Source organism: Sturnira hondurensis, unplaced genomic scaffold, assembly GCF_014824575.4.
Source record: "Sturnira hondurensis isolate 20B ecotype Veracruz unplaced genomic scaffold, ASM1482457v3 Scaffold0002039, whole genome shotgun sequence".
Lineage (NCBI taxonomy): Eukaryota > Metazoa > Chordata > Mammalia > Chiroptera > Phyllostomidae > Sturnira > Sturnira hondurensis.
In genome coordinates, this window is record NW_028074670.1 from 3,180,061 (window position 1) to 3,203,565 (window position 23,505).

The 23,505-nt window shown below is 39.4% G+C and overlaps 1 protein-coding gene across 1 annotated transcript in view; it reads right to left on the reverse strand.

Moving 5' to 3' along the window:
- The window catches only part of DNAH6 (dynein axonemal heavy chain 6), a 261,664-nt gene that overhangs the window by 16,788 nt on the left and 221,371 nt on the right, over positions 1–23,505 (reverse strand). The window contains exons 65-72 of the mRNA XM_037039592.1: positions 22,072–22,232; positions 20,506–20,594; positions 19,626–19,772; positions 17,930–18,068; positions 12,315–12,434; positions 11,430–11,551; positions 5,510–5,639; positions 2,522–2,649 (exon numbers count right to left, since the gene is read on the reverse strand). Coding sequence (XP_036895487.1) covers positions 2,522–2,649; positions 5,510–5,639; positions 11,430–11,551; positions 12,315–12,434; positions 17,930–18,068; positions 19,626–19,772; positions 20,506–20,594; positions 22,072–22,232 — 1,036 coding nt within the window. The remainder of the gene's footprint in view (positions 1–2,521; positions 2,650–5,509; positions 5,640–11,429; positions 11,552–12,314; positions 12,435–17,929; positions 18,069–19,625; positions 19,773–20,505; positions 20,595–22,071; positions 22,233–23,505) is intronic.

Below are 23,505 nucleotides of genomic sequence, written 5' to 3' on the forward strand. Positions count from 1 at the left end.
CCACTGTTGGTGGGATTGCAGACTGGTACAACCATTATGGAAAACAGTATGGAATTTTCTCAGAAAACTAAAATTGGACTTGCCTTTTGACCCAGCAATTCCACTGCTAGGATTGTATCCTAAGAACCCTAAAACACCAATCCCAAAGAACCTATGCATCCCAATGTTCATAGCAGAACAATTTACAATAGCCAAGAGTTGGAAGCAACCTAGGTGCCTGTCAGTAAATGACTGGATCAAAAAACTATGGTACATATACACAATGGAATTTTATGCTGCAGAAAGAAAGAAGGAGCTCCTACCTTTTGCAACATCATGGATGGAACTCGAAAGCATTATGCTGAGTGAAATAAGCCAGGTGTTGAAGGACAAATACCATATGACCTCACCTTTAACAGGAAGCTAAACAACAAAACAAACAAGCAAGCCAAATATAACCAAAGACACTGAAATAGAGAACAGGCTGACAGTGACCAGAGGGGAGAGGGGAGGGAATTTCAGGGGAAATAGGGGAGGGATTTAGAGGAACCTATATAAAGGATACATGGACAACAACTGAGAAGGGTGGAAATGGGAGGGAGGGGGGAGCACGGGGGTGGGATGGGATGGGATGGGAATAATAGACAGAAAACTGTCATTGAAAAATAATGAAATAAAAAAATTTGGGAAAAAAATAAATTAAAAAAACTTAAAAAAAAAGAAAGAAAACTTTTTGAAAAATAATGAAAGAAAACTTCTCTAGTTTGATGAAGGAAATAGACATACAAATCCAGGAAACACAGAGAGTCCTAAACAAGTTGGACCCAAAGAGGAACACATCAAGGCATATCATATTAAAATGCCAAAAGTTAAAGATAAGGAAAGAATTCCAAGAGCAGCAAGAAGAAAGCAGAGAGTTACCTACAAAGGAGTTCCCATAATACTGTCAGCTAATTTCTCAAAAGAAACTTTGCAGGCAAGAAGGGACTGGCAAGAAGTATTCAAAGTGATGAAAAGTAAGGACTGACAACCTAGATTACTCTATCCAGCAAAACTATCATTTAGAATGGGAGGGCACATAAGGAGCTTCCCAGACAAGGTAAAGCTAAAGGAGTTCATCATCACCAAGCCATTATTACATGAAATGTTAAAGGGACTTATTTAAGAAAAAGAATGAACTATGTTCAAAACTATGAACATTAAAATAGCAGCAAATTCATAGCTATCAATAACTGAATGTACAAAAGCAAACTAAGCAAACTAGAACAGGAACAGAATAAAAGAAATGGAGATCATGTGGAGGGTTATCAGTGGGGAAGTGAAGGATAAGGGGAAAGAATGGGGGAAAAGGTACAGGGATTAAGAAGCAAAATCAGTAGGAATAAAATAGACAAGGTGATGTTAAGAACAGTATAGGAAATGGAGAAGCCAAAGAACTTACATGCATGACCCATGGACATGAAGTAAAAAAGGGAGCTGCTGGAGGAATGGGGGTACTAGGTGGAAGGGGGTAAAAGGGGAAAATTGGGACAATCGTAATAGCATAGACAACAAAATATATTATAAAAGATAATTAACTTACCTGTCCTCCCCAATCTTATCACTGAGCCTTGACTCTGTGCTAGGTATTTGGTTTCCTGCTTGATGGTAAGATTTTTCCTGTTAATGCTCAATATTTGGTCTCTAATAGCCTTTGTGTTTCTCTTAATCAAAGTCATGCACATAGAAACCAGAAAGGTGTTTAGCCATCATTATATATTCAAGACCATCTAGAGTGAAAGTATTCCCGAGCATAAGGCAAAGGACCAAAGAATTGTTCGTAAATTTTAGTTGTAGTGAACTTATCTGGGGGAGTTTGTTTAAAACCCATATTCCCAGGAGTTTCCAGGTATTCCCTTTCAGGTCTGCATTGGGGTTGGGTGTCTACGTTTTGAACATGCGGCCCAGTGGGTTCGAGTACAGGTGTTTTGTGACACCCACTTTAAGAGATGCTGGTTTTCACAGTCTCCATAAAGACTGCCTTATTTTTTAATTTTTTTCTCTCTTTTTAATTGTTGTTCAAGTATAGTTTTCTCCATTTTCCCCCACCATTCCCCCTGCCCACCCATCCCCGCCTCCTACCCTCAAACCTACCCTCTTTGGCTTTGTCCATGTGTCCTTTATACATGTTCCTTGATGACCTTTGTTAAATAAATGCAAACTAGAAATCAGGTCCAAGAACTAAATCTCTCTTATTGAATGCTTAGGTCTCTGATCAAATTCCTAGTCTGCCTATGGTAATTCTAAGGGTGTAAGGATAATGAGGAGATGAAGATTTGTAATGTCCAATATTCATGAAGCCATTATTAGAGAAAGGGAATGTGGAATTGTCAGGGGAGGGTAAACTCAATTTTTAACAAGTTGGGTTTGAAGAGTTGTTAGCACATTCAGATGGAAATGTCGAAGTAATGGGAATAGAGAACTCTAAGCACACGCATGTTATTACATAATTCTCTACACAGCTTTGATACCCCACAGCAGTGATGGCAGTGAGCGCGCGTACATGTATTAACTTCAGCAGGTTGTTAAACCGGTCCACTTCTTGTCCAAGAACGGTGGTCAAGGAATTAAGGCGTCCTTGAGAATCCTTGATGAAAAGGCTCTCAGAAGCATTCTCCATTTCTAGTATTTCTGAAACAGAGAGCGCCAGTTCCTCAAGTCAATTGTCACTGATTTCTGTCCTTGTAACATTTCTGTTGTAATTTACTTTGCTTAACCTTTCTTCAAGCCAACTTCTCCTGAACCTGGGCCTAAGCCGCAGGTGGCAAACACAAAGCCTGAGGGCGGAATCCAGCCCTCTACCTTGTTTTATCTGGCCTGGCACCTTGTTTCTACCTGACGGCAGTGCCGAGCTCTCACTTAACTGTTAAGGAGTAATTACATTTACACAGTCCTAAAATTACGTTTGGCCCTTTGAAGGCAACCTTGAGGCTGATGTGGCCCCTGGTGAAAATGAGTTTGACACCACTGGCCTAGGCTGAATGGGAGTCAGGCCATGCATAGGTCAGTGGCAAATGCTAGCAGGACAAACAGCTGCCCAGAAGTTAAGGGACATCCCTGAGACCAGAGGTTCCAGGGACCCTGAGTCTTCTCTGCCATGCAGGTACATAAGCCTCACTCTTCCCTGCATACCTGCACTGCATTTTGGAGAGGAGGGGTTCCCAGGGGACAGTGAGAGATGAGAGTGAGTTGGCATTTATCCTAATTTAGCATAAGCTAAATGCCAAATTATGGCATAATTCAAAGGGACTGACTGAATTATGAAACAGGCCCATAGGTCAACCTGGATCAAAAATTTTGCTCTTCTTTCCCCCTACAACACAGCAAATAGTGGCCCATATATAAGCTCTAAAAAAATGAAGGAACTGCATTTCCTTGCATATCTGAGTAAAGTGGGTGTAAACAAGTGGCTCTGAAATACATCTAACAAATCCCTCATAACCACTCACATTTCGGCTGCTGTGGAAAAATCACATGGCAGCGTGGGGCAGTCCAGCCTCCTGGGTCCGGAATGCTGCGGTTACGTGTCCTTGGTCTTTTCTTTCTATTGCTTCCCTCAGGCACTACCCCAAACCCTCAGTCCTCTTGTGGAGCCAACGGCATCCCTCCCGAGTCTCAGCAAGCAGGTGGCACCACTTGTCATTTCACAGTGAAAGTGTAAGCTTTATGAAGCTTGGAGAAAACCTCCTGATGTTGGTGGAGCTCCACTGGACAGATGCAGTTTATCTTCATCTCTCCATCCATCTTCACCCCGTTTCCACCCAGTCTCCCATCTTATATTTATTAAAAACTGCTTTCTAAAATAACTGATGCAGTTTACTTCAACATCAACAGAACTCAACTCAAAAAGAGATTCTTTTGAGGCCTGTTTTAGGAGGCGGATAACTGGCTTCTGAGGTCACACAGGCCCCCCTTTTCCAGAGGACTTAAAGATTATTGGCAAGACTCAGTTTGTGATACTGTAATCTAATAAGAGACATACATTTTCGGTCTTCATCCCTAGTTCTTGCCCAGAACTCCTAAAACCCTTGCAATTTCCTAAGTGATAAAAAACAATAGGGTTATCATTTTAAATAATATTTGCTTCTTTTTACCCTGGGTCCTGACACTGCTCCTGAATGACAAAGGGAAAAGAAGCCCCTTTCAACCACATCTAGTTTATGTTAGTGAGCTGACTTTGGGAAGGTCCCCAAACCTGGGGAAGCTGGTCATCAGCAGAACTGGCCATGTGATTAGAGGCTTGAAACTTCCAGCTTCATTCTCTGACCTCCTGGGAGAGGAGAGGGGCTGGAGGTTGATGATTTAATCAGCCAACCATGCCTATGAAATGAAGCCTTCACAGAAACCCTAACCGAAAGGGCCGGGAGGGCTTCTGGGTTGGGGGATGCGTCCATGCCAGGTGGGTGGCACACCTGGACTCACGGGGACAGAAGCTCCGGCACTCAGGAACCTTCTGGATGTTGCCCTGTGGACCTCTTCATTTGGGTTTTTTAAAGATCGTTTATGATATCTTTTAAAATAAGCTGCTACACGTAACTAACTGTAACTAACCACTAGTCCTGTGTAGAAAATTACTGAACCCAAGAAGGGGAATGGGGCTGTGGGAACCCTTGATCTATAGCTGGTTGGTCAGAAGTACAGGTCACAACCAGGGACTTGCAATTGGCATCTAAAGTGGGGGGCAGTCTTGTTGTGGGGCTGAGCCTTTAACCTTGGGGTCTGTGCTAACTGTGGATAGTTAGTATCATAAGTAAATTGTAGGGACACCCAGGTGGTGTCCAGAGAGTTGGAAGACTGTTTAATATGAGGGAAAGACCCATTCGGGGGTCAGAGTTGTTGTGAGTAAAGAAACACAGTTTGCTTTTATAGTCATTGTTTTATTATGTGCTTCAGTTTTCTTTTCCCTATAATTATGTCTCTTCCAACCATGAACAATATACTAATAAATCCAAATCTACAGTTATTTTAAGGAAAGTGTGAGATGGATCTCTGTGATCATTCTGGAAGATTCCTCAACTCACCAGAAAACAAGGTGAAATTAATTTATTTATTTCTGTTGGAGGAAATGGATTGTATAGCAGGCCTGTCCAATAGAATATTTTACAGTAATAGAAATGATCCTTATTATCCACTATGGGAGCACTTGAAATGTTGCTGGTGCAACTGAGAAAATGAGTTTTAAATAAAATTTTAAGTAGCTACCTGTGGCTAGTAGCTACTTTCTCAGACAGCATAGATCAGGAGACAGGCTCAGAAAGAAGTCTGGTTAAAGTTACATGGGCTAGAAACCAATTTGTTCTTCATGCTTCTGGCAGTTGGGGGCCTGTAGGTGTCTAGTGTATGTATAAACGGAGAGGGGCCCAGCACAAGAGTTTCCTCTGTAAAGAGAAGTTGGCATTAAAAGCAGATTTGGACACCTGTTTATCACTCAGCTCTCTGAGTTTATTCCTAAAAATCCCATTCTATATAGATGTCAGGAATTATTTATTACCTGGAACTCTGGTCCGGACGGAAGCAACAAGTTCTTGGACAATTTCATCATTGCTTTTTCCCTCTCCACCAGAAGATGACCTTGGCTGAATCTCAAGTATGGTGTTGATTAAAGTGTTGGTCTCTTTGTACTGCGATGGTGGGAAGAGAAAGAAGTGAAGACTCAAATTCTCAAAAAATAATTTTGCAGCACACATAGTTCAATTGTAGAAATAATGGCAGTTATCAAAAACTAGGAATGTTTATTTTTTTTTATGTTGAAGATAGAGTTGGTAAAATGTGTTCATTGGAAATGCACAGTACATAGTTGTCAGTGTTGTAAATTTTTTGGTTGAGTGACAGTGTAACAGTTCTTAATGACACTGAACTGTATACTTAAAAATGGCTAAAATGACAAATTTTATGTTATGTATGTTTTACCACATAACATGGTTAAAATTTTTTGGCTAATCATTTAAAAGGCTATTATGAAAGTAAGGAAAAATAATGAGAATTGAGTTTTAGAACAGAGTTTTCTAATTGAGAAAATGTTATTTATTTATTTATTTATTTTTAAAGATTTTATTTATTTATCTTAGAGTGGAAGGGAAGGAGAGAGAGAGAGAGAAATATCAATGTATGGTTGGCTCTTGTGTGTCCCCTGCCAGGGGCCGGGAACTGGCCTGCAACCCAGGCATGTGCCCTGACTGGGAATCGAACTGCGATTGTGTGGTTCGCAGGCCCGTGCTCAACCCACTGAGCTACACCAGCCAGGACGAGAAAATGTTATTTAAATAAAAGTATGATGGTTCACTATAGAAAAATCTAGGAAACAAAAAATGTAGAGAAAAAATTTTCATGATCCTGCTTTCCAGAGATATGGATAGCTAGTTTTCAACCCTCCCCCATCTTCGACATTTTCTCTGTGTATGTGCGTACAGTTAAAAATAAGCCCATACAACTTATGTAGTATTAATTCTTTTTTCAATTTCATGAACATTTTCTCAAGTCATTGAAAAATCTTCGCGAATCATCTTTAAGTGACTTTACAATACTCAGTGGTATGAATACACCAGTTGTTTATTTACTTTTTTTTTGATATTTCCAGTTTGTAGATTTTACAGAACTCTGTGAATAGAATATCTGTATATGAATTTCACCCACTGTCTTTTAAATTCTTCAAACAATATATTGCCAAGAGCTATTTTAAACCTGTGTATTTCTGCATTGATTTCTAAAGAAACTATCAATTTACACTCAGCTGTGGTGCATCAGAGGCCCCGTCTTTCTGTGTCTTTGTAAGGAACAATATCATCACTTGAAAACTTTCCCAATTTAATAGGTAAAGGCTTCTTTGATGACTAACATAATATTTATATTACTCATATATTTTGCACCTTGTTATTTTAAGCATTTTATTTTCTATTAATTAGGAGATAATCTATAATATAATAAGGGTAATTAACTTTTTCTGTTTTTCTGTGATAAAATATACATAAAATTTGTCATATTAACTGTCTTTAAGTGCATAGACCAGTGGTATTAAATGCATTAATAATGCTATTCAACCATCACCACAATCTATCCCCAAACTCTTGTATCTAGTAAGACTGAAACTGTATGCACACTAAACAAGTCCTCGTTAGCTCCTCTCTGCCCTGGCAGCCACCATTCTGCTTTCCGTCTCTATGATTCTGACTATACAGACCTCACAGAAGTGGAATTATACAGTATTTGTCTCTATGTGACTGGCTTATTTGCCTTAGCATTATGCCTTCCAGGTTGATCCGTGTTGTAGCACACTGAAGAATTTTCTTCCTTTTTAAGGCCAAATGATATTTCATCATATGCATAGACCCTGTTTTGCTTATGCATTCACTTGCTGATGGACATTTAAGTTGCTTCCACATTTTAGTTACTGTAAATAGTGCTGCTGTGAGCACAGGCATACAAATACCCATTTGCATCCCAGCTTTCAGTTCTTTTGGGTAGATGCCCAGAAGTGGAATTGCTGGGTCATATATTAATTCTATTTTTAGTGTTTTGAAGAATTGTTGTTTTTTTTGTAGCAGCTGTAGTATTTTACATTTCTACCAACAGTGCACAAGGGCTCCAGTTTCTCCACATCCTTGCTGGCACTTGCTGATTTGTGTTATTTTTGATAGTAGCCCTTTGTAATGGCTGTGACATGATATGTCATTACAGTTTTGACTTACATTTCCCGAATGATTAGTAATGTTGAGACCTTTTTCATGTGTTTATTGGCCATTTGCATATATTCCTTGGAGAAATATCTCAAGTCCTTTGCCCATTTTTGAATTGGGTGTTTGTTGTTGTTGTTATTGTCTACAATTGTCTACAATTTTAGGAATTCTCTGTATGTTCTAGATCCTACTCTCTAACAGGTATATAATTGCAGATGTTTTGTCCCATTCTGTGGGTTTCCTTTTCACTCTGTTGATTGTGTATTGTGATGCACAAAAATTTCAAATTTTCATGAAGTACACCTTGTCTGGTTTTTTTTTTTTTTTGGTTATCTGTACCTTTCCTTTTAGATATAAGAAATCACTGCCAAATCTGATGTCATGAAGCTTTTATCCTACATTTTCTTCCAGGGGTTTTAAGGTCTTAGATTTAGGTCTTGATCCATTATGGGTTAGTTTCTGTGTATTGCGTTAGGTAAGGGACCAACTTCATTCTTTTGCATGTGGATATCCAGTTTTCCCAGTACCATGTGCCGAAAAGATCTCCTTTCTCCATTGAATGCTCTTGGCGCCCTTGTCAGAAAGCATTTGCCCATGTGTGTGAGGACTTGATTATTTCTGGACTTGATTCTATTCCGTTGTTCTATATGTCTATCTGTATGCCACATTGCTATGACTACTTGGTTTTATTGATTTCTAATTTTATTCTATTGTTGGAAAAGAAGCTTGTATAATACCTATCTTTTAAGACCTACTGATACTTAATTTGCGGACTAACATATGGTCTTTTCTGGAAGATATCCCTCATTCAGATAGTTAACTTTTTCTCCTTTTTGCTTTGTTTTTTTTTAAAAATTTTTTAAAAATATTTTATTTATTTATCTTTAGAGAGGACGGGAAAGAGAGAAGGAGAGAAATATCAATGTATGGTTGCCTCTCATGAGTCCCCTGCTGGGAACTGGCCTACAACCCAGGCATGTGCCCTGACTGGGAATCGAACCGCAATCGTGTGGTTCGCAGGCCCGCGCTCAATCCACTGAGCTACACCAGCCAGGGCTGCTTTGTTTCAAAAATGTTTTGCTTTGTCACTTGTCTTTTGAGTCTCTTATGACAGTTTTTGATATAGTTACATCTATTGGCTTTTTAATGAGGTTTGTTTTTCTATTGCTTTTCATGCTTAGACATCCGTATTCCAAGGTCAGTTTTAATATTCTCAGTGTTTCTACATTTTTTTCTATTCAGAAACATGGTATCTTTCTTGTGCCTATTTGTTGGAATCTCTTAGAATGGGGTGTCAAACTCATTGTCACTGAGAGCCATATCAGCCTTGCAGTTGCCTTCAAAGGGCTGAAATAATTTTAGGACTGTATAAATGTAACTACTCCTTAACAGTTAAGGAGCTGAAATTACATTTGGCCCTTTGAAGGCAACTGCAAGGCTGATGTGGCCCCCAGGAAAATGAGTTTGACACCCCTGTCTTAGAAGTTTCCTTTCACTCACTTTCACACAGGTTTTGTGAAGGTAATTCGGATGACCATGTGCAGCAGTGTATCCAGAACAGGTGGTGGGATGTTCCATGGTACTGTCCAAGGCTTTCTAGATGTATCCCTTTCCATCTGCTGTCCTTGGCTTTGAACCCTGCTCACAGCACACATCATCTTCTTACCTAAGGAGCTCAGACCTGGGATTTTAGGTCTTGATTATTAAAATGATGTTTTACATGCTAGACATTCTGTCAAACATTACCACTGACGTATTCATTAGATTCTAAACACATATGTTGTTGTTAGCTTGATGCTGTAGATAAATAGTTTGGTTTCTGTGCTCAGTACCAGTCATCCAATATCATGATTTCTCCATTTTAGTACTCAACTTCTCGGTTGGATGGAAGAGTCTTGAAACTGCGTTTAGTGCAGCTAGCCTAGTATGATTTCGTATGATAGTAACTGAATTAGACATTTAGTGAGCTCCCATTCCCAGTTATCTTCCTCTTTAGGGCATAGCAAAGATTATATTTTCTTGCACCATTACAAAGAGGTGGTTCATGTGACAATTCTGCCTAATGAGATGTGAGGCAAAGTGATGATGGACTGTGTAGGCTGAGGCAGTGAAAAGCCTATCATGCTTTAAAACAGCAAAGCAACTTTAAAAATTATTTATTTATTTTTAGAGAGAGGGGAAGGGGAGGAGAAAGAGAGGGAGAGAAACATCAATGTGTGGTTGCCTCTCTTGTGTCCCCTTCTGGGACCTGGCCTGCAACCTAGGCATGTGCCCTGACGGGGAATCGAACCAGCGACCTTTTGCTACACAGGCCTGTGCTCAATTCACTGAGCTACACCAGTCAGGGCCAAAGCAATTTTAATGGCAGAGCACACGACTTGAGGTTTCAGAGCATTAACCTGTTGGTGTTCTTTCTGGAAGTTCCATTGTTGTTTTGCATAGATTCTTTGATATCTAGGAAAACCTCACCCTCTAACACTTGTAGGGGCAAAATTTAAATTAAAGAGAAAGGTGATTAGAAAAAAGAAAGGAAGGTGGTTCCTTTTAGCCTTGTGGGGCCAACCTAGACTTCAACCTGTGGAGCATTCCAGGGCCCTCAGGGACATACCTTATTTCATAGCTTTGCTTTGGCCACAGATACCTGACCATGACAGATGATGAAAGTGGAAAGGTGTGCAGTGGCCAGGTCATGGCAGAGCCTTGAGTGCCACGCTGAGGAGCTCGGACTACCCAGAGGTAATGGTGCAGCATCAGGAGGTCTTAGCGGAGTAAACCTGCCAGGTTTGCTCTTTGGACCCATTGCAGTGGTCTAGTGCGGTGACCTTGATGAGGGCATATTTATTTACTTATTTATTTTTAAAGATTGTATTTATTTATTTTTAGACAGAGTGGAAGGGAGGGAGAAAGAGAGGGAGAGAAACATCAATGTGTGGTTGCCTCTCGCATGCTCCATGCTAGGGACCTGGTCTGCAACCCAGGCATGTGCCCTGACTGGGAATCAAACTGGTGACCCTTTGGTTTGCAGGCTGGTGCTCAATCCACTGAGCCACAGCAGCCAGGGCAAGATGATGAGGGTGCTTTTAAAGAACTTTTCATTTATCCATTGGATATTTGTTACTATACTCTTATGATGTAATCACCTATGGGTCCACAGATCTCTGTGTAATATGATACAAATATGCCCCGCATGGAGGGAGAAGGGCAAAAAAGCAAGGAGTGTCTGGGTTATCATCCAAAGCCCCATGTTATGGTAGACTAGCAGGCAGATTGTGGAGCAGGTGGAGGACCGGGACGTGGATGGGGCTAGCCAGTGACAGGAAAATGCATGATGATTTAGGCTTCTGTGAAGGATCCAGAAACAACAGGCTAAATTGGAACCAAATGCTGAAGTTAAGATGAAACATTTATTTGTTTATTTAAGAATTATAATTTATAGAGCCGGTGAGGTGATTATTGATGTTTCAGGTTTACGTATGCAATATAAATATGTATTTTTAATTTTTTTCTTTTATTGACTAGAGAGAGAGGAAGGGAGAGGAGAAAGAGAGGGAGAGAAACATGGATGTGAGAGAGAAACATTGATCTGTTGCCCCCTGCACACACCCTGACTGGGGACTGAACCCACAACCCAGGCATGTGCCCTGAATGGGAATTGAACTGGCAAGTTTTTGCTTTGCAGTACAATGCCCAACTAAGTCAGGCCTATGAATATGTATTTTAAGTTGAAAGGCCACATACCTGGAAAACTAAGTTGGCATTTTCATGCATTCCAAATATTTCTGGGTCATCTATCAAAGGTAGATTTTCAATGTAATCTTTAAACTCTTGCAGGCTGTCAGCCAAGGGTGCAAAATAGATGCCTGTTATTGGAAACATAGAAGGCAAGTGTCTCAGATTAAGTAGCTTTGTATGGTATGTCCTGCTGGGTTCAGATGGTGGCTGTCATCAGCTGTCTCACATAGACAAAGACTGTTTTCCCCAGGCCTCCATCCTGTGTCTACTTTCTTTGCCTTTTCCCGAGGCCCTGAGCATCTGATTAGTGTCCTAACCTTTCAGGGTGNAAGGGTGCAAAATAGATGCCTGTTATTGGAAACATAGAAGGCAAGTGTCTCAGATTAAGTAGCTTTGTACTGATAAGTATGGTACGTCCTGCTGGGTTCAGATGGTGGCTGTCATCAGCTGTCTCACATAGACAAAGACTGTTTTCCCCAGGCCTCCATCCTGTGTCTACTTTCTTTGCCTTTTCCCGAGGCCCTGAGCATCTGATTAGTGTCCTAACCTTTCAGGGTGTCTCCTCCACAACATTTCGAGATTCTCGAATTCAGGGATGTTTTGCTGAAAGTTATGCCTTGTTGAGAGCTCCAAATTTATGTAACTTTGAAAACACACTTAGGCAGAATAAAACACACTTTAGAAAAGAAATCATTCAAAGAGGTTAATGCACAACAGACAGCCTTGTGCTATTACAACCAAATGAGTTTTGAAGGTGGGCGAGTATGGGGAAAGGGTGGACATGGGACTCGGCTGTGAGGACCTGACATGGAACTCGTGTGTGGACAGCTGAGAGATGCTGTTAACAACTTCTCAGGAAGTCCTTTTCCATAGTACTGAAAAGTCATTCACCTGATTCGGAGTATTTATAATTCTCTTCTAATGTTTCCGGAGAAAAAAATCTTTTCAAGACAGTGCGAAGACATCTTTGATCCCAATTGTCTGTAACTCTGCCACCATATGTAATTTCACCTGAAAAGGATATGCATTTTGAAACATAATATTATTTATTTTTATTAATATACATATGCCAATTCTAATAGGTTTACTTATACACACATTTTTTGGAAATAGCATAATAGAGTTTCATTCCACTACCTCCCCAAAAGAGAATAAAAATCAATTTTTTAAAGAGCAGGAAAAAAAATTAGTGTATGTACTCCACCCTAATTATTTTGCTTTTCCAAATAACTGAAACTAAAGTCACTGAGCTCTATTTACATATTTTTCATTCTCCCTGTTTTTTTTTGTTGTTGTTTCTTCAAAACACCGATTTTGGGTCTGATCCCATTATTGACTGCAGTATTCTAATACATATTTTCCATGAAACATTGCTTTTGGGTGCGACAATGAGTAAAACAGAATCAGAAGAGTTACAACAAGGCATCCAAGCTCTATGTACTTTACAAATTATTGACATTAAGCCAGGGAGGAAAGATAGATTCAGGATAAAAGAGACAACTTGGCTGACAGATGATGGTATGGGGAATTAGGTTATTGTTATCCTGTCTCTCTTATTTACAGAGAAGCTACAGCTGGCATGTTCCATTGTCATCCCCGAATTACATGAAAGAATGATGATCTCCACTGGAATAATACCTATTGCTGTTATAATTCTTTGGAAAAAATCTGGACCCATTGCTACAATTCCTTATTCAATACTGTAGTGTTCCTTGAAGGATTTTTATCTGAGATACGGACATTGTCAACTTCTGAATCATTTAACTGTTCATCCATACTCATTGCCATCTCTTTCATTATATCAGGAAGAACATTTTTTTCATTCTCTTTGAACTGAGATGGTTGGTTGAAAGAAATTCATTTTAGTTTTTGGAATCTTAATAATTTATTTTTTTCTAAGATAGCAACGTCTTTACCTGCATCTCCTGTAGGGACACCTATCTTCCTTCTCCTGTTGAAGCATCTCTGATCAGTCTTGTTGGATCAGGCTCTCAGGGAGAGGGGAAGGGAAGTAGGTACCAGGGATGGTGGTCAATAGCTCAGTCCCTGTATTAGCAATTCTACGAGGAAATGAGGAGATGCTGCTGTCCTTTCCTGGGAATAATCTTCAGTCACCCTCTGTGAAGGCTTGGGATGCAATGTTGGGTTAAATCTTTTTGGTAAGTCCATGTAGCCTGAGCCTAATTTGAAGCTCCTCTTGGATCCTTGGGGCTGGATGGGAATGTAAAGCTCAGCTTTCTCCAATGATGTGATGGTGTCAGGGAAAGGAAGATGGATGGGAACACTCAGACTCCAATTGTTAGTCAGTCAGCGGTGAGAGGAAAGAGTTGCCCCAACTCTTATTCTAAAAAAAGTTAAAACTAAAATATCTGCATTTTGAGAAGCAGCACAGAAATATTTTTCTTACAAATCATCAGACTTGGTGCTTTTTCTTCCAGACTTAGCTTTTTCCTTTCCTTTGGTCAGACTGAGTAAACGAGGAGCTCTACCATTTTGATGCTGGGTAGATCACTCACTTTTAGGAAGGAGTCTTGGGTTGGTCTTTCAGAAGAGGTTGCCTGGGGAGGAGGGCATCCACTGCGCATGTCCACCACCTGTCTGCCTACCAGCCCCACAGATCCTGTTGTTTCCCCTTTTCTTCCTTTTCTGTCCCCACGGGCTGGCTTGGGGATGGCCAGGTGGGGATATCCAGTGCTGACTGGATAGGCTTTGGGTTTGGCTTTGTCCTTGCCGCTTTGAGCCCAGATCTGTCTAATGGTCTTACATATTGTTACACCCAACATAATAAAGTTTTAAGATCCCTCCTTTCAACTTCAAATACCTTCCTGTATTTATAGCCTCCTTTACTGTTCATTTTCTCTTGTCTAGTCATCAGCCCCCGTGTTGCTATATTTTTGTTCAATCCTTCATCTTACATTTATTGTAGCTTTATAAATTATTGCATCTCTTCCCAGCTGAAAACACTGTTAATTCCCAACTGTTGCTTACAGAAAAAGCCAAATTTTATTAACAACACACAGGCCTTTCAGGATGTGTTCCAAGCTTATGTTTTTAGTTTTGTTGAAGATAAAGCTCTCCTCCATTACACATTTCCTCTTCATACTGTGCTTTGTCCTATTGACCTACTCATGATGTCCGTAGTCAGGCCACCCCTCAACACTCAGGGACTTGAAACATCCTGCTCCAAGCACAGGGTGCTCTCCTGCCTCCTCTCCTGGTGAGCCCAGATTACTGTTCAGCATCCAGACCAACTTTCCTCCTTGGTGGAGTTTTCCCAGATTCTTCCAGATAGTGTCGCGCCTTCTGAATTTCCATAGCATTGTGCATACCCTTCTATTTTGGTAATTTTCACAGTATATTATAATTTATTCATGGTCTCTACGTTCTACCTCACATATTTTTGGTAGGCAGGGACTATGTTGCCTTTGTATTTCCAGCATCTGTTATAATAGCTTTAATCGATATTTTCTGGATTAATCCATAAGTGACTGCCTAAAATCCTATCATTAGCAAATACTAATTAGCATTGCCTTTTTACACCCTTTTAAAAACATCCTTAATGAGCTATAATTTAAAAATAATAAAATTCACATAAAATTATGTATGAACTAAAGTGTATAATTAATACATGTATTGATTAATGGATATTAAAACAAAATGTGTAATGTAGTAGCTTTTGGTAAATTTAGGAAGTTGTACAGTCAGCACCACAATCTGATTTTAGAGCATTTTTATCATCCCCAGGAGGGCTCTTAGGCCCATCTGCAGTCACTCCCCATTTCTACCCCCTGCCCTGTGCAGCACCAGTATACTTTCTGTCTGTCTAGATTTGCTTTTTCTGGAAATTTCATATAAATGGAATCACATAACATGTAATGTTTTATATCTGGCTTCTCTTACTTAGCATAAAGTTTTTGAGGTTTATCCATGTTGTAGCATGTATCAATAATTTATACATTTTTATGGCTGGGTAGAGTCACATTGTTTAGATAGACCACCTTTTATTTACCCATTTACCAGTTGATAGACATTCAGGCTGGTTCTACTCTTAGACTACTATGAATTATGCTCATATGAGCATTTGTTTATAAGCTTTTATGTGTGCATGTGTTTTCATTTTTCTTGAGTATACACATAGAAGTGAAATTTCTGGGTCATATGGTGAGTCTGTTTAAAGTTTCTAAAGCAGCAGCACCATTTTACATTGCTACAAGTAAAGTATGAGGGTTCCATTTTTCCCATATTGTCATCAACACTTGTTTCTATCTGTCTTTTTTATTATAGCCATTACAATGGGTGTGAAGTGGCTTTAATTTTCATTTTCCTAATGACTGAGCATTTTCTCATGTACTTGTTTGGTGAAATATGTCTTCAAATCTTTTGCTCATTTCCCCCTCCATTGAATCATTTTTCTTCTTACTATTGAGTTGTAGGAATGATTTACATACTTTGTATACAACTGCCTTATCAGATATGTGATTTGCAAATACCTTCTCTCAGTCTGTAGTCTTCTCTTTCCACTTTTTTGATGGTGTTTGTTGAAGTGTAAAAGTTTTAAATGTTGATGAAGTTCAATTTATTATTTTTTCTTTTATCGCTTGCACTTTTTGCATCATATCTAAGAAGTCATTGCCTAACCCAAGGCCATTGCCTAACCCAAGGTTTACTTCTGTGCTTTCTTCTAAGAGTTTTATATTTTAGCTCTTACACTTGGGAATATCACTCATTTTGAATAGTTTTTTTGTATATGGCATGAGATAAGGATCCAAGTTTGTCCTTTTGCAGATGGATATTCAATTGTCCCAGAATCAGTTGTTAAAAGGCTATCCTACCCCCAACCCCCACTGAATTATCCTGGTACCTTTGTTGAAAGTCAGTTGACTATAAATATAAAAAGGGTTTATTTCCTAATTCTCAAATCTGTCTCATTGATACATATGTGTATTCTTATGCCAGTACACACTATCTTGATTATTGTAGCTTTACAGAAGTTTTGAAATTGGGAAACTAACTGTTTGCTTTTTTAAAGACTGTTTTTGCTACTTACAGACCATAGCATTTTTGTGCAAATTTTATGATCAGGTTGACAATTTCTGCAAAAATGCTGGATGGAATCGTGTTAAATATATGGCTGAGTTTGGGAAATATTGCCATTTTGACAACATTCTGTCTCTGAATTCATATGCATATTGTATCTCTTCATTTATTTAGATAATGTTTAATATTTTATGGCAGTGCTTCTTAGTTTTCAGTGTGCAAGTATTCACTTTGCTTGTTAAATTTATTTGTAAGTATTACTTCTAGTTTTTTTTTTGTGTGTGTGAATTTCTTAGAATTTTCTACATATGAGATCATATCATCTTCAAATAAAGACAGGTTTACTTCTATTCTAATCTGGATGACTTTTTTTTTCTTGTCTAATTACCCTGGCTAGAAGCTCCAATACAATGTTAAATAGAAGTAGTAAGAGTGGATACATCTTTGTCTTGTTCCTTTCTGTCCTTTTAAAAACACAGTTACTTCTACAGCAGTAGAGGCTGAGGTAACCTGAAAGGTCAAGGGTTCCAGGAGTCGGGGAAGGGAGAGAAAAACTAGGAAGTGGAAAATTTCGGGTAAGTGGAGGGTGCTAGAGAATAAGTCTGCCCACATCACCATTTTGTTCAGCAATCTTGGCCCCATTGGAGTGGCTGGGGGCAGGGGTATAGAGTAGCCTCCCAGATTCTGTGCCCACCCCTCTCACTCATCTTGGTTCACCTTGAGGATAAATCTTCATCCATGTTTTACTATCCACTGTTCCAAGGTCCATCTGCCTTTCAGGTCTCTAGATCACCTGATACTTCTCTGCTGTTTCACACGGCCCTTACTCATCAGTGAAAGGATGTCGAGTGATGTTCCCTTCCAGAGCTCTCTCCTCTCCCCACTTCCCAGTGCAAATCTCTTTCTACATTATTTGGACCTACATGGTCCAAATTTGATTTAATTTTGTAAGATCCTATGAAGCCATGATTAATATTTGCTAACAATTTTAATTCCTGAATTGTTTTTTCCTTTTTCACAAGTACACCTGACTCAAAAGGTCAATCAATGTTCAGATTCTTTTGAATGCAAGAGCATAGACTCTGGTGGCTGGAATGTCTGAGTTTACATCTTGGCTCCAGCACTTGTAAATGATGTGCCTTAGTTTTCTTATGGGTAAAATAGGTATATAATAGTCCTCATCTTGTAAGGATTAAATCTGCTAATCAATGGGAATGCTTAAAATAATGCTTGTTATGTAGCAAGAGCAATGTAAGTTTCTGCTATTGTTGGAGGAAACGTCTGCCCCATTTTCTATGTGTAAATATTCCTAAATTCTGATGATGGTTTTATCTTTACAAAGGGAATATAAGAAGTCATCACCACCACCATCCAACACTGGGGAGGTGACCTTCTCTGTATGGGTCAGTGGGTGTAAACCAACTGTGTGTGGTGCACCGTTCGATGCCCTGGCATGTGGGCATACTGACCAGTAATATAAATAAGTGCATCCCAGGGAATCTTTCCTTCTTGACAGTAAAGGTTGAGGTTCAGTAAAGCACATTCCCTGTCACTGTCATTAAATTCATAGCATATGTTCCAACCAAGAGGGCCAAACTTTTTTCTTTCCTAGAATGGAAAATGAAAACAGTATTAAGTAAAATTTGATAAAATTAATTTTGTGTAAAATATTGAAAACTAAAGGGTTTCCATTGAAGTCAGGCATCCTCATTCTGTAGAGCCAGTCTCAATCCAGCAGTTTAACCTCAGCTGGGCTTTCAGTTCGGCTCCCACCAAACAAGGAGGCACCTCTTCCACCAGCACTGGGCCCTCTCCATATTTCTAAAAGAAAGTTTGATGCTGTTGGAGATGTGGTAGACCTGCCAAAGGGCGTTCGTTCTTCATGGTAAAATAAAATATTTCTCCATCAAAATAGGACAAAAAAAATCCCACCTAATGTCTTTGGCATAAAACTACTGACACAAATCATCCATCTGGCGGGGAGAGCCACTCCCTCCTGTTCTGAGGAAGGCGTCCATCAACCAGGCTCCTCCGTCATGCCATGCTGTGCTGACTGCATGCTGACTTCTCTATAGTGACAGCTTTTATTTTTTAACTAGTACACAGGATCAGAATCCTTGTTTCATGACTTCTCATAATGAAATCTTTCCCTTTGCTTGTTTTCCACCAATCCCACCCCAGTATCTTCATTCTAAACTGATGATTATACCAGAGGATTGGTCCTATGTTCTCTCCTCTTGATTTCAAAATTTCTCTAAGTCTTAAACTACTTCCTCATCTCAGCTGCTTTTATTAGAATAAGGGTCTGACACCTGGCACCTCTAATCCTAACCTCTTGGATCTCCTGTAGGACCTTGTTTACTTATCCCATATCTTGCATCTTTAATCTTTGTTTTTTTTTTCCATACTGATTATCTCTGTAGACTACACACATTTGAAAACAGCCAAGTTGGTCCGAAGGTTGTGGGTTATTGTTAAGCTGAAAACAGTCAGCCAGACTAATCAAGACACCATCTAGAGACACGGATTTGAAGAGTCAGAATTCAAGTACTAGGCCCAGGATGGACACCAGACCACAGCAGTAAGATTTGAACAGAAGGAAGGAGAAAGTAGTGCTGATCTGAAGATCATCTTTCAGAGGATGTGGGGCTCTCGTCAGAGGGAGGAAGCTGTGAAGGTTAATGCACCCACTCAAATAGGAACAGGTGAGAGTAAAATTATAGCAAGAAAACCGTGGATATAATGACTGACATGATATAGATGTGTAAAGAGGGAAGAACAAAAATAATTCTGAAATGTTGGCTGTAGGTGATGGACAGAAGGGAGCCACTGATTTGAGAAATGGAGTTTGGAGGGGAAGCAGATTTTGAGGAGTGAGACATAGCTGAGGAGATCAATTTTGTGCTTTGAATTTGACCTGATGCAGTCATCCAGGTGGTGGTGTTCTGTAGACAGACCAGAATAGGGCTGAGAAGCATGGCTGTGAGAGACTGAGGCAAGGGGAACTTGGAAATAGGCAACTGAGTTGAAACTACTTGTGTTCAGACACAGAAACGGGGCCCTCAGTGCTTCACGATGCCATTTGTAAGCTATCATTTAGTTCTTATTATTTATTTTAAAAAATACTCTTTTTTTATGCCTATTAAGAATCAGAACTGAGTATACCTGAATAATTGCATGGAAGAAACAAATGCCAAATATTATTTGTCTCCATTTTCTTCCAAGTATATTTTCTTCAAAATATGAAGGAGTCATTTCAGTAAATGCTCGTCTGATATTTGCACGTAAGCCTTTTGGAGGTTCATTGGTTACCTGAAATTAGATGGAATGTATGTGGCAGAGAGCATGATTTTATAGGTTTGTATTATTTCTGAAAAGCACATGCAGACTGAAGTCACTGAGAAAATGTAGACAATCAATGCTCTTGGGGGATCCTGGCATGTTCGTGTCTGCTCTGTATCTTGCTCAGGCTCCATCCTGGGAGAAGAGGGCCTGGTGAGCCCTCAGACCTACAGTGGGCAAACCACCTGCACGGACACCTCAGACACTGATTTGGTGTCCATTTTTCTCAACATGGGCCAGAAATTATGCTTAGGCCTTCTGCATTGGATTTTCTGGTCATTCTGACATATAGTCTCATCCCACACTTTGCCTTGGTAACATGGGGCAGGGAGGGAAGAGAAATCTGTCATGATCATCACTGGGTGAACATTTTGGAACTGTTAGCACTGAAATCCAGCAGCCCGTAGGTCTTCCTTTCTCTCAAATGCTGAAACATTCTTTTATCACTGGAAGGGATCCAGTTCTCATCACTCTACATCCTTGACATTTTTTGATAGAGGGTTAGAGGAAAGAGTTGAATGACAACGGGACTAGGGCAGTGGCCTGGGAAACTGTTTCGCTCCTATCAGGTAAATAGTTACTGACTGCCACCTCCCCACCTAGGTTGCATTGACTTTGACATGGTCTTGCTCCCTGGTCCCATTGGGTGAACACTCTATGAGACCAATCACTTCACATCATTCCAACCATGTGCATACATTACCTTGACAGAATTTTGAAGAACTGTAACAGGGAATGTATTACTAGGCATGGAACTTAAAAAAAGTCGAAAACTGTCCTTGATAACAATATCTGTTTAAAACAAAGACAAGACAATAAAAAGGAAAATGCTTAAATCTTAGTGACACTTTCCTATAAGAAGTCATTATTATATGGTAGTAAAAAATGCTGTAAGCTCTGTTTAAGGACTAGTTTATCTTTTTTAAGTGTGTTATAAAATGTTATGAAATGAAGGTGAGGGAATCTTAACAAGAATCTTTATAGGAGAGTTTGGCAGTCTAGATGCTGGTACATTTGAGTGAAGAAATCAGAGATGTTAATTTTCAATATTTGATGGTGATATTAAAGGCCTTCCCTCTGAAATAGAGAAAATTTTCACCTGTACAAGAGGACAGTTACTGCCAGTGAGTTTATGCTCATGAAAACTGGTCACGGGCAAGCTGAACCCTGGCTCCATGTTCTGAAGGCTCATGTGCTACCACTGTAGCAAATTGCCTCTTAGATGCCTTTCCTAGCATTTTGTTTTAATTATAACCCTAATCATTGGGATCCTTAAACCGTAGTGAAGACCTTGTCATTTTTCTTTAATCATTTAAATAAGCCAGAGAGCTAGCTGGGAGCAGGCTCTCTTATTTGCGTTGCAAAAGAGTGGAAGGAGTGGAGACTCTGGATGGTAGATGTGAATGACTCTATCCTTGTTAGGAGCAGCCTGCAAAAGGCAGCACAGAGGGGTGGGGGGAACCAAGAAGTGAGTGGCCTGTATGGGAAGGCTGCAAAGCCCTGGCTGTGGCTTGGTAACCAGTGTGGGCTGGTCACTCCATAAAGGAGCAGCTATTCACCTTAAGACATAGCTTTAAGTAAAGTCACTTATAAGCTACCAAGCCCTCATCTTCCCAGAAAGCTTTCGTGATCAAGACACAGAGGAAGACTCTAAAGAAAGACTCTTGGTGGTTCTCTCCCATGGCTTTCTGGCAGAGTGGTGAAGTGGAGGCCCCTCCTATTTATTACCAGTCAAAGATCTTAAGTTTCAATTATTTTCATACTAACATTTTAAATGAGTAGATTCTAACTCCACTTCTTATCTCTTTGCAGCTCATTATAGTTTTTTGAGTGGGAAAGAAAGTGGTGATATTATAGTTAGGATACAAAGTGGTAAACGGCTACTCTAAGGGAACTGGTGCTAATTTCAACTCTGTTCTTTAACTTCTGTCCTGTAGTGAAAGATTTAATTTCCTTCTTTGTCCTAAATTTGTTTTTCTGTTTCTTTTTATCACAACTATACGTAATCTATTTTGAATTCAAATGGCTTCCCATAGATGGCAACATGAAACAGAAATGATCCACTGGATCATTCCCTCAACTTGGAGTTTGAAGACCTTTTTGGAATCTGGGTTATGTAATTTAACTAATGTTCTGTCGGTCTCAAGTTTCTCCTCTTTAATATGGGGAAGCACAATACCTACAATAAAGAATTACTCTAAGGATTCAATTCAACAAGAATGGCTACATAAAATGGTATTATTACACAAGTGATAGATGTTCAACGTACTTGAATCTGTGAAGGTTTTAATGAGCTCTTCCATTGCCAACATCCAAGAAACAGCAAGATGGCAGTTTTGCAGAAATACCCAGTTTCCTGATTTCATAGCATCTTTGATCATTCTTTCAGCAATGGGTCCTTGTCCTTGCCCCAGTGAAATTGATTGCACCCTGAGTTGAACAACCACAACAAAATGCTGTTTTATGTTCTTTTAAGCAATGAAATTATTTAAAACTTTAAATATAGTAAACTCTTGCCTAGACTAAGCACACATTTAAAATCCTCATTCTAATACATGTGCAAAACTCTTTTGTTTTTTAAAAAACATTTTTACTATAACACAATTATGGAAAAGTACAAAAAACAAATATACAACTCTGTGAATGATCACAAATGAACATCTGTGGTTGAGAAGAGAATTTTGCCAACATCATGAGACATCTCTACTACACCCCTTTGCACGCCAATCATTTCCCCTTGCTTCTTCACCAAGGTACTCACTATCCTGACTTCCACCTTACAGATCAGATTTTAAAAACTTAAAAAAATGAAGTCTAATATATATATGGAAATAGTACACAAATCAATAATGCATGGCTTAATGAATCCTTCCAAGGTAAATATACACATGTACCACCACTTAGGACAAAAAGAAAGAACATTACTGTCTCCTCCCAATCAGTATCTTTCTTCATTCTCTTTTTATAAATTTACTTTTTATTTTTTAAAATAGATTTTATTGATCATGCTATTACAGTTGTCTCATGTATTTTCTCTTCTTTATTCCCCTCCACCCTGCACCCCGCCCCCCTCTGACCAGCATTACCTCTGTGCTGCCTTAGTTCATCCATGGGTCATACATATAAGTTCTTTGGCTTCTCTCTTCCCATACTATTCTTAATTTCCCCCTTCCTATTTTGTACCTACCATTTATGCTTCTTATTCCCTGTACCTTTACCCCATTTTCCCCTCCCTCTCCCCATTGATAACCCTCCATGTTATCTCCATTTCTGTGATTCTGTTCCTGTTCTAGTTGTTTGCTTAGTTTGTTTTTGTTTCTGTTTGGTTTTTTTTTTTTAGGTTCAGTTGCTGATAGTTGTGTTTGTTGTCATTTTACTCTTTGTATTTTTGATCATCTTATTTTTCTTAGATAAGTCCCTTTAACATTTCATACAATAAGGGCTTGGTGATGATGAACTCCTTTAATTTGACCTTATCTGGGAAGCACTTTATTTGCCCTTCCATTCTAAATGATAGCTGTGCTGGATAGTCATCTTGGATGTAGGTCTTTGCCTTTCATGATTTCGAATCTCTCTCTCTTTCCAGCCCTTCTTGTCTGTAAGGTTTCTTTTGAGAAATCAACTGATAGTCTAATGGGAACTCCTTTGTAGGTAACTGTCTCCTTTTCTTTTGCTGCTTTAAGATTCTCTCCTTCATTTTAAT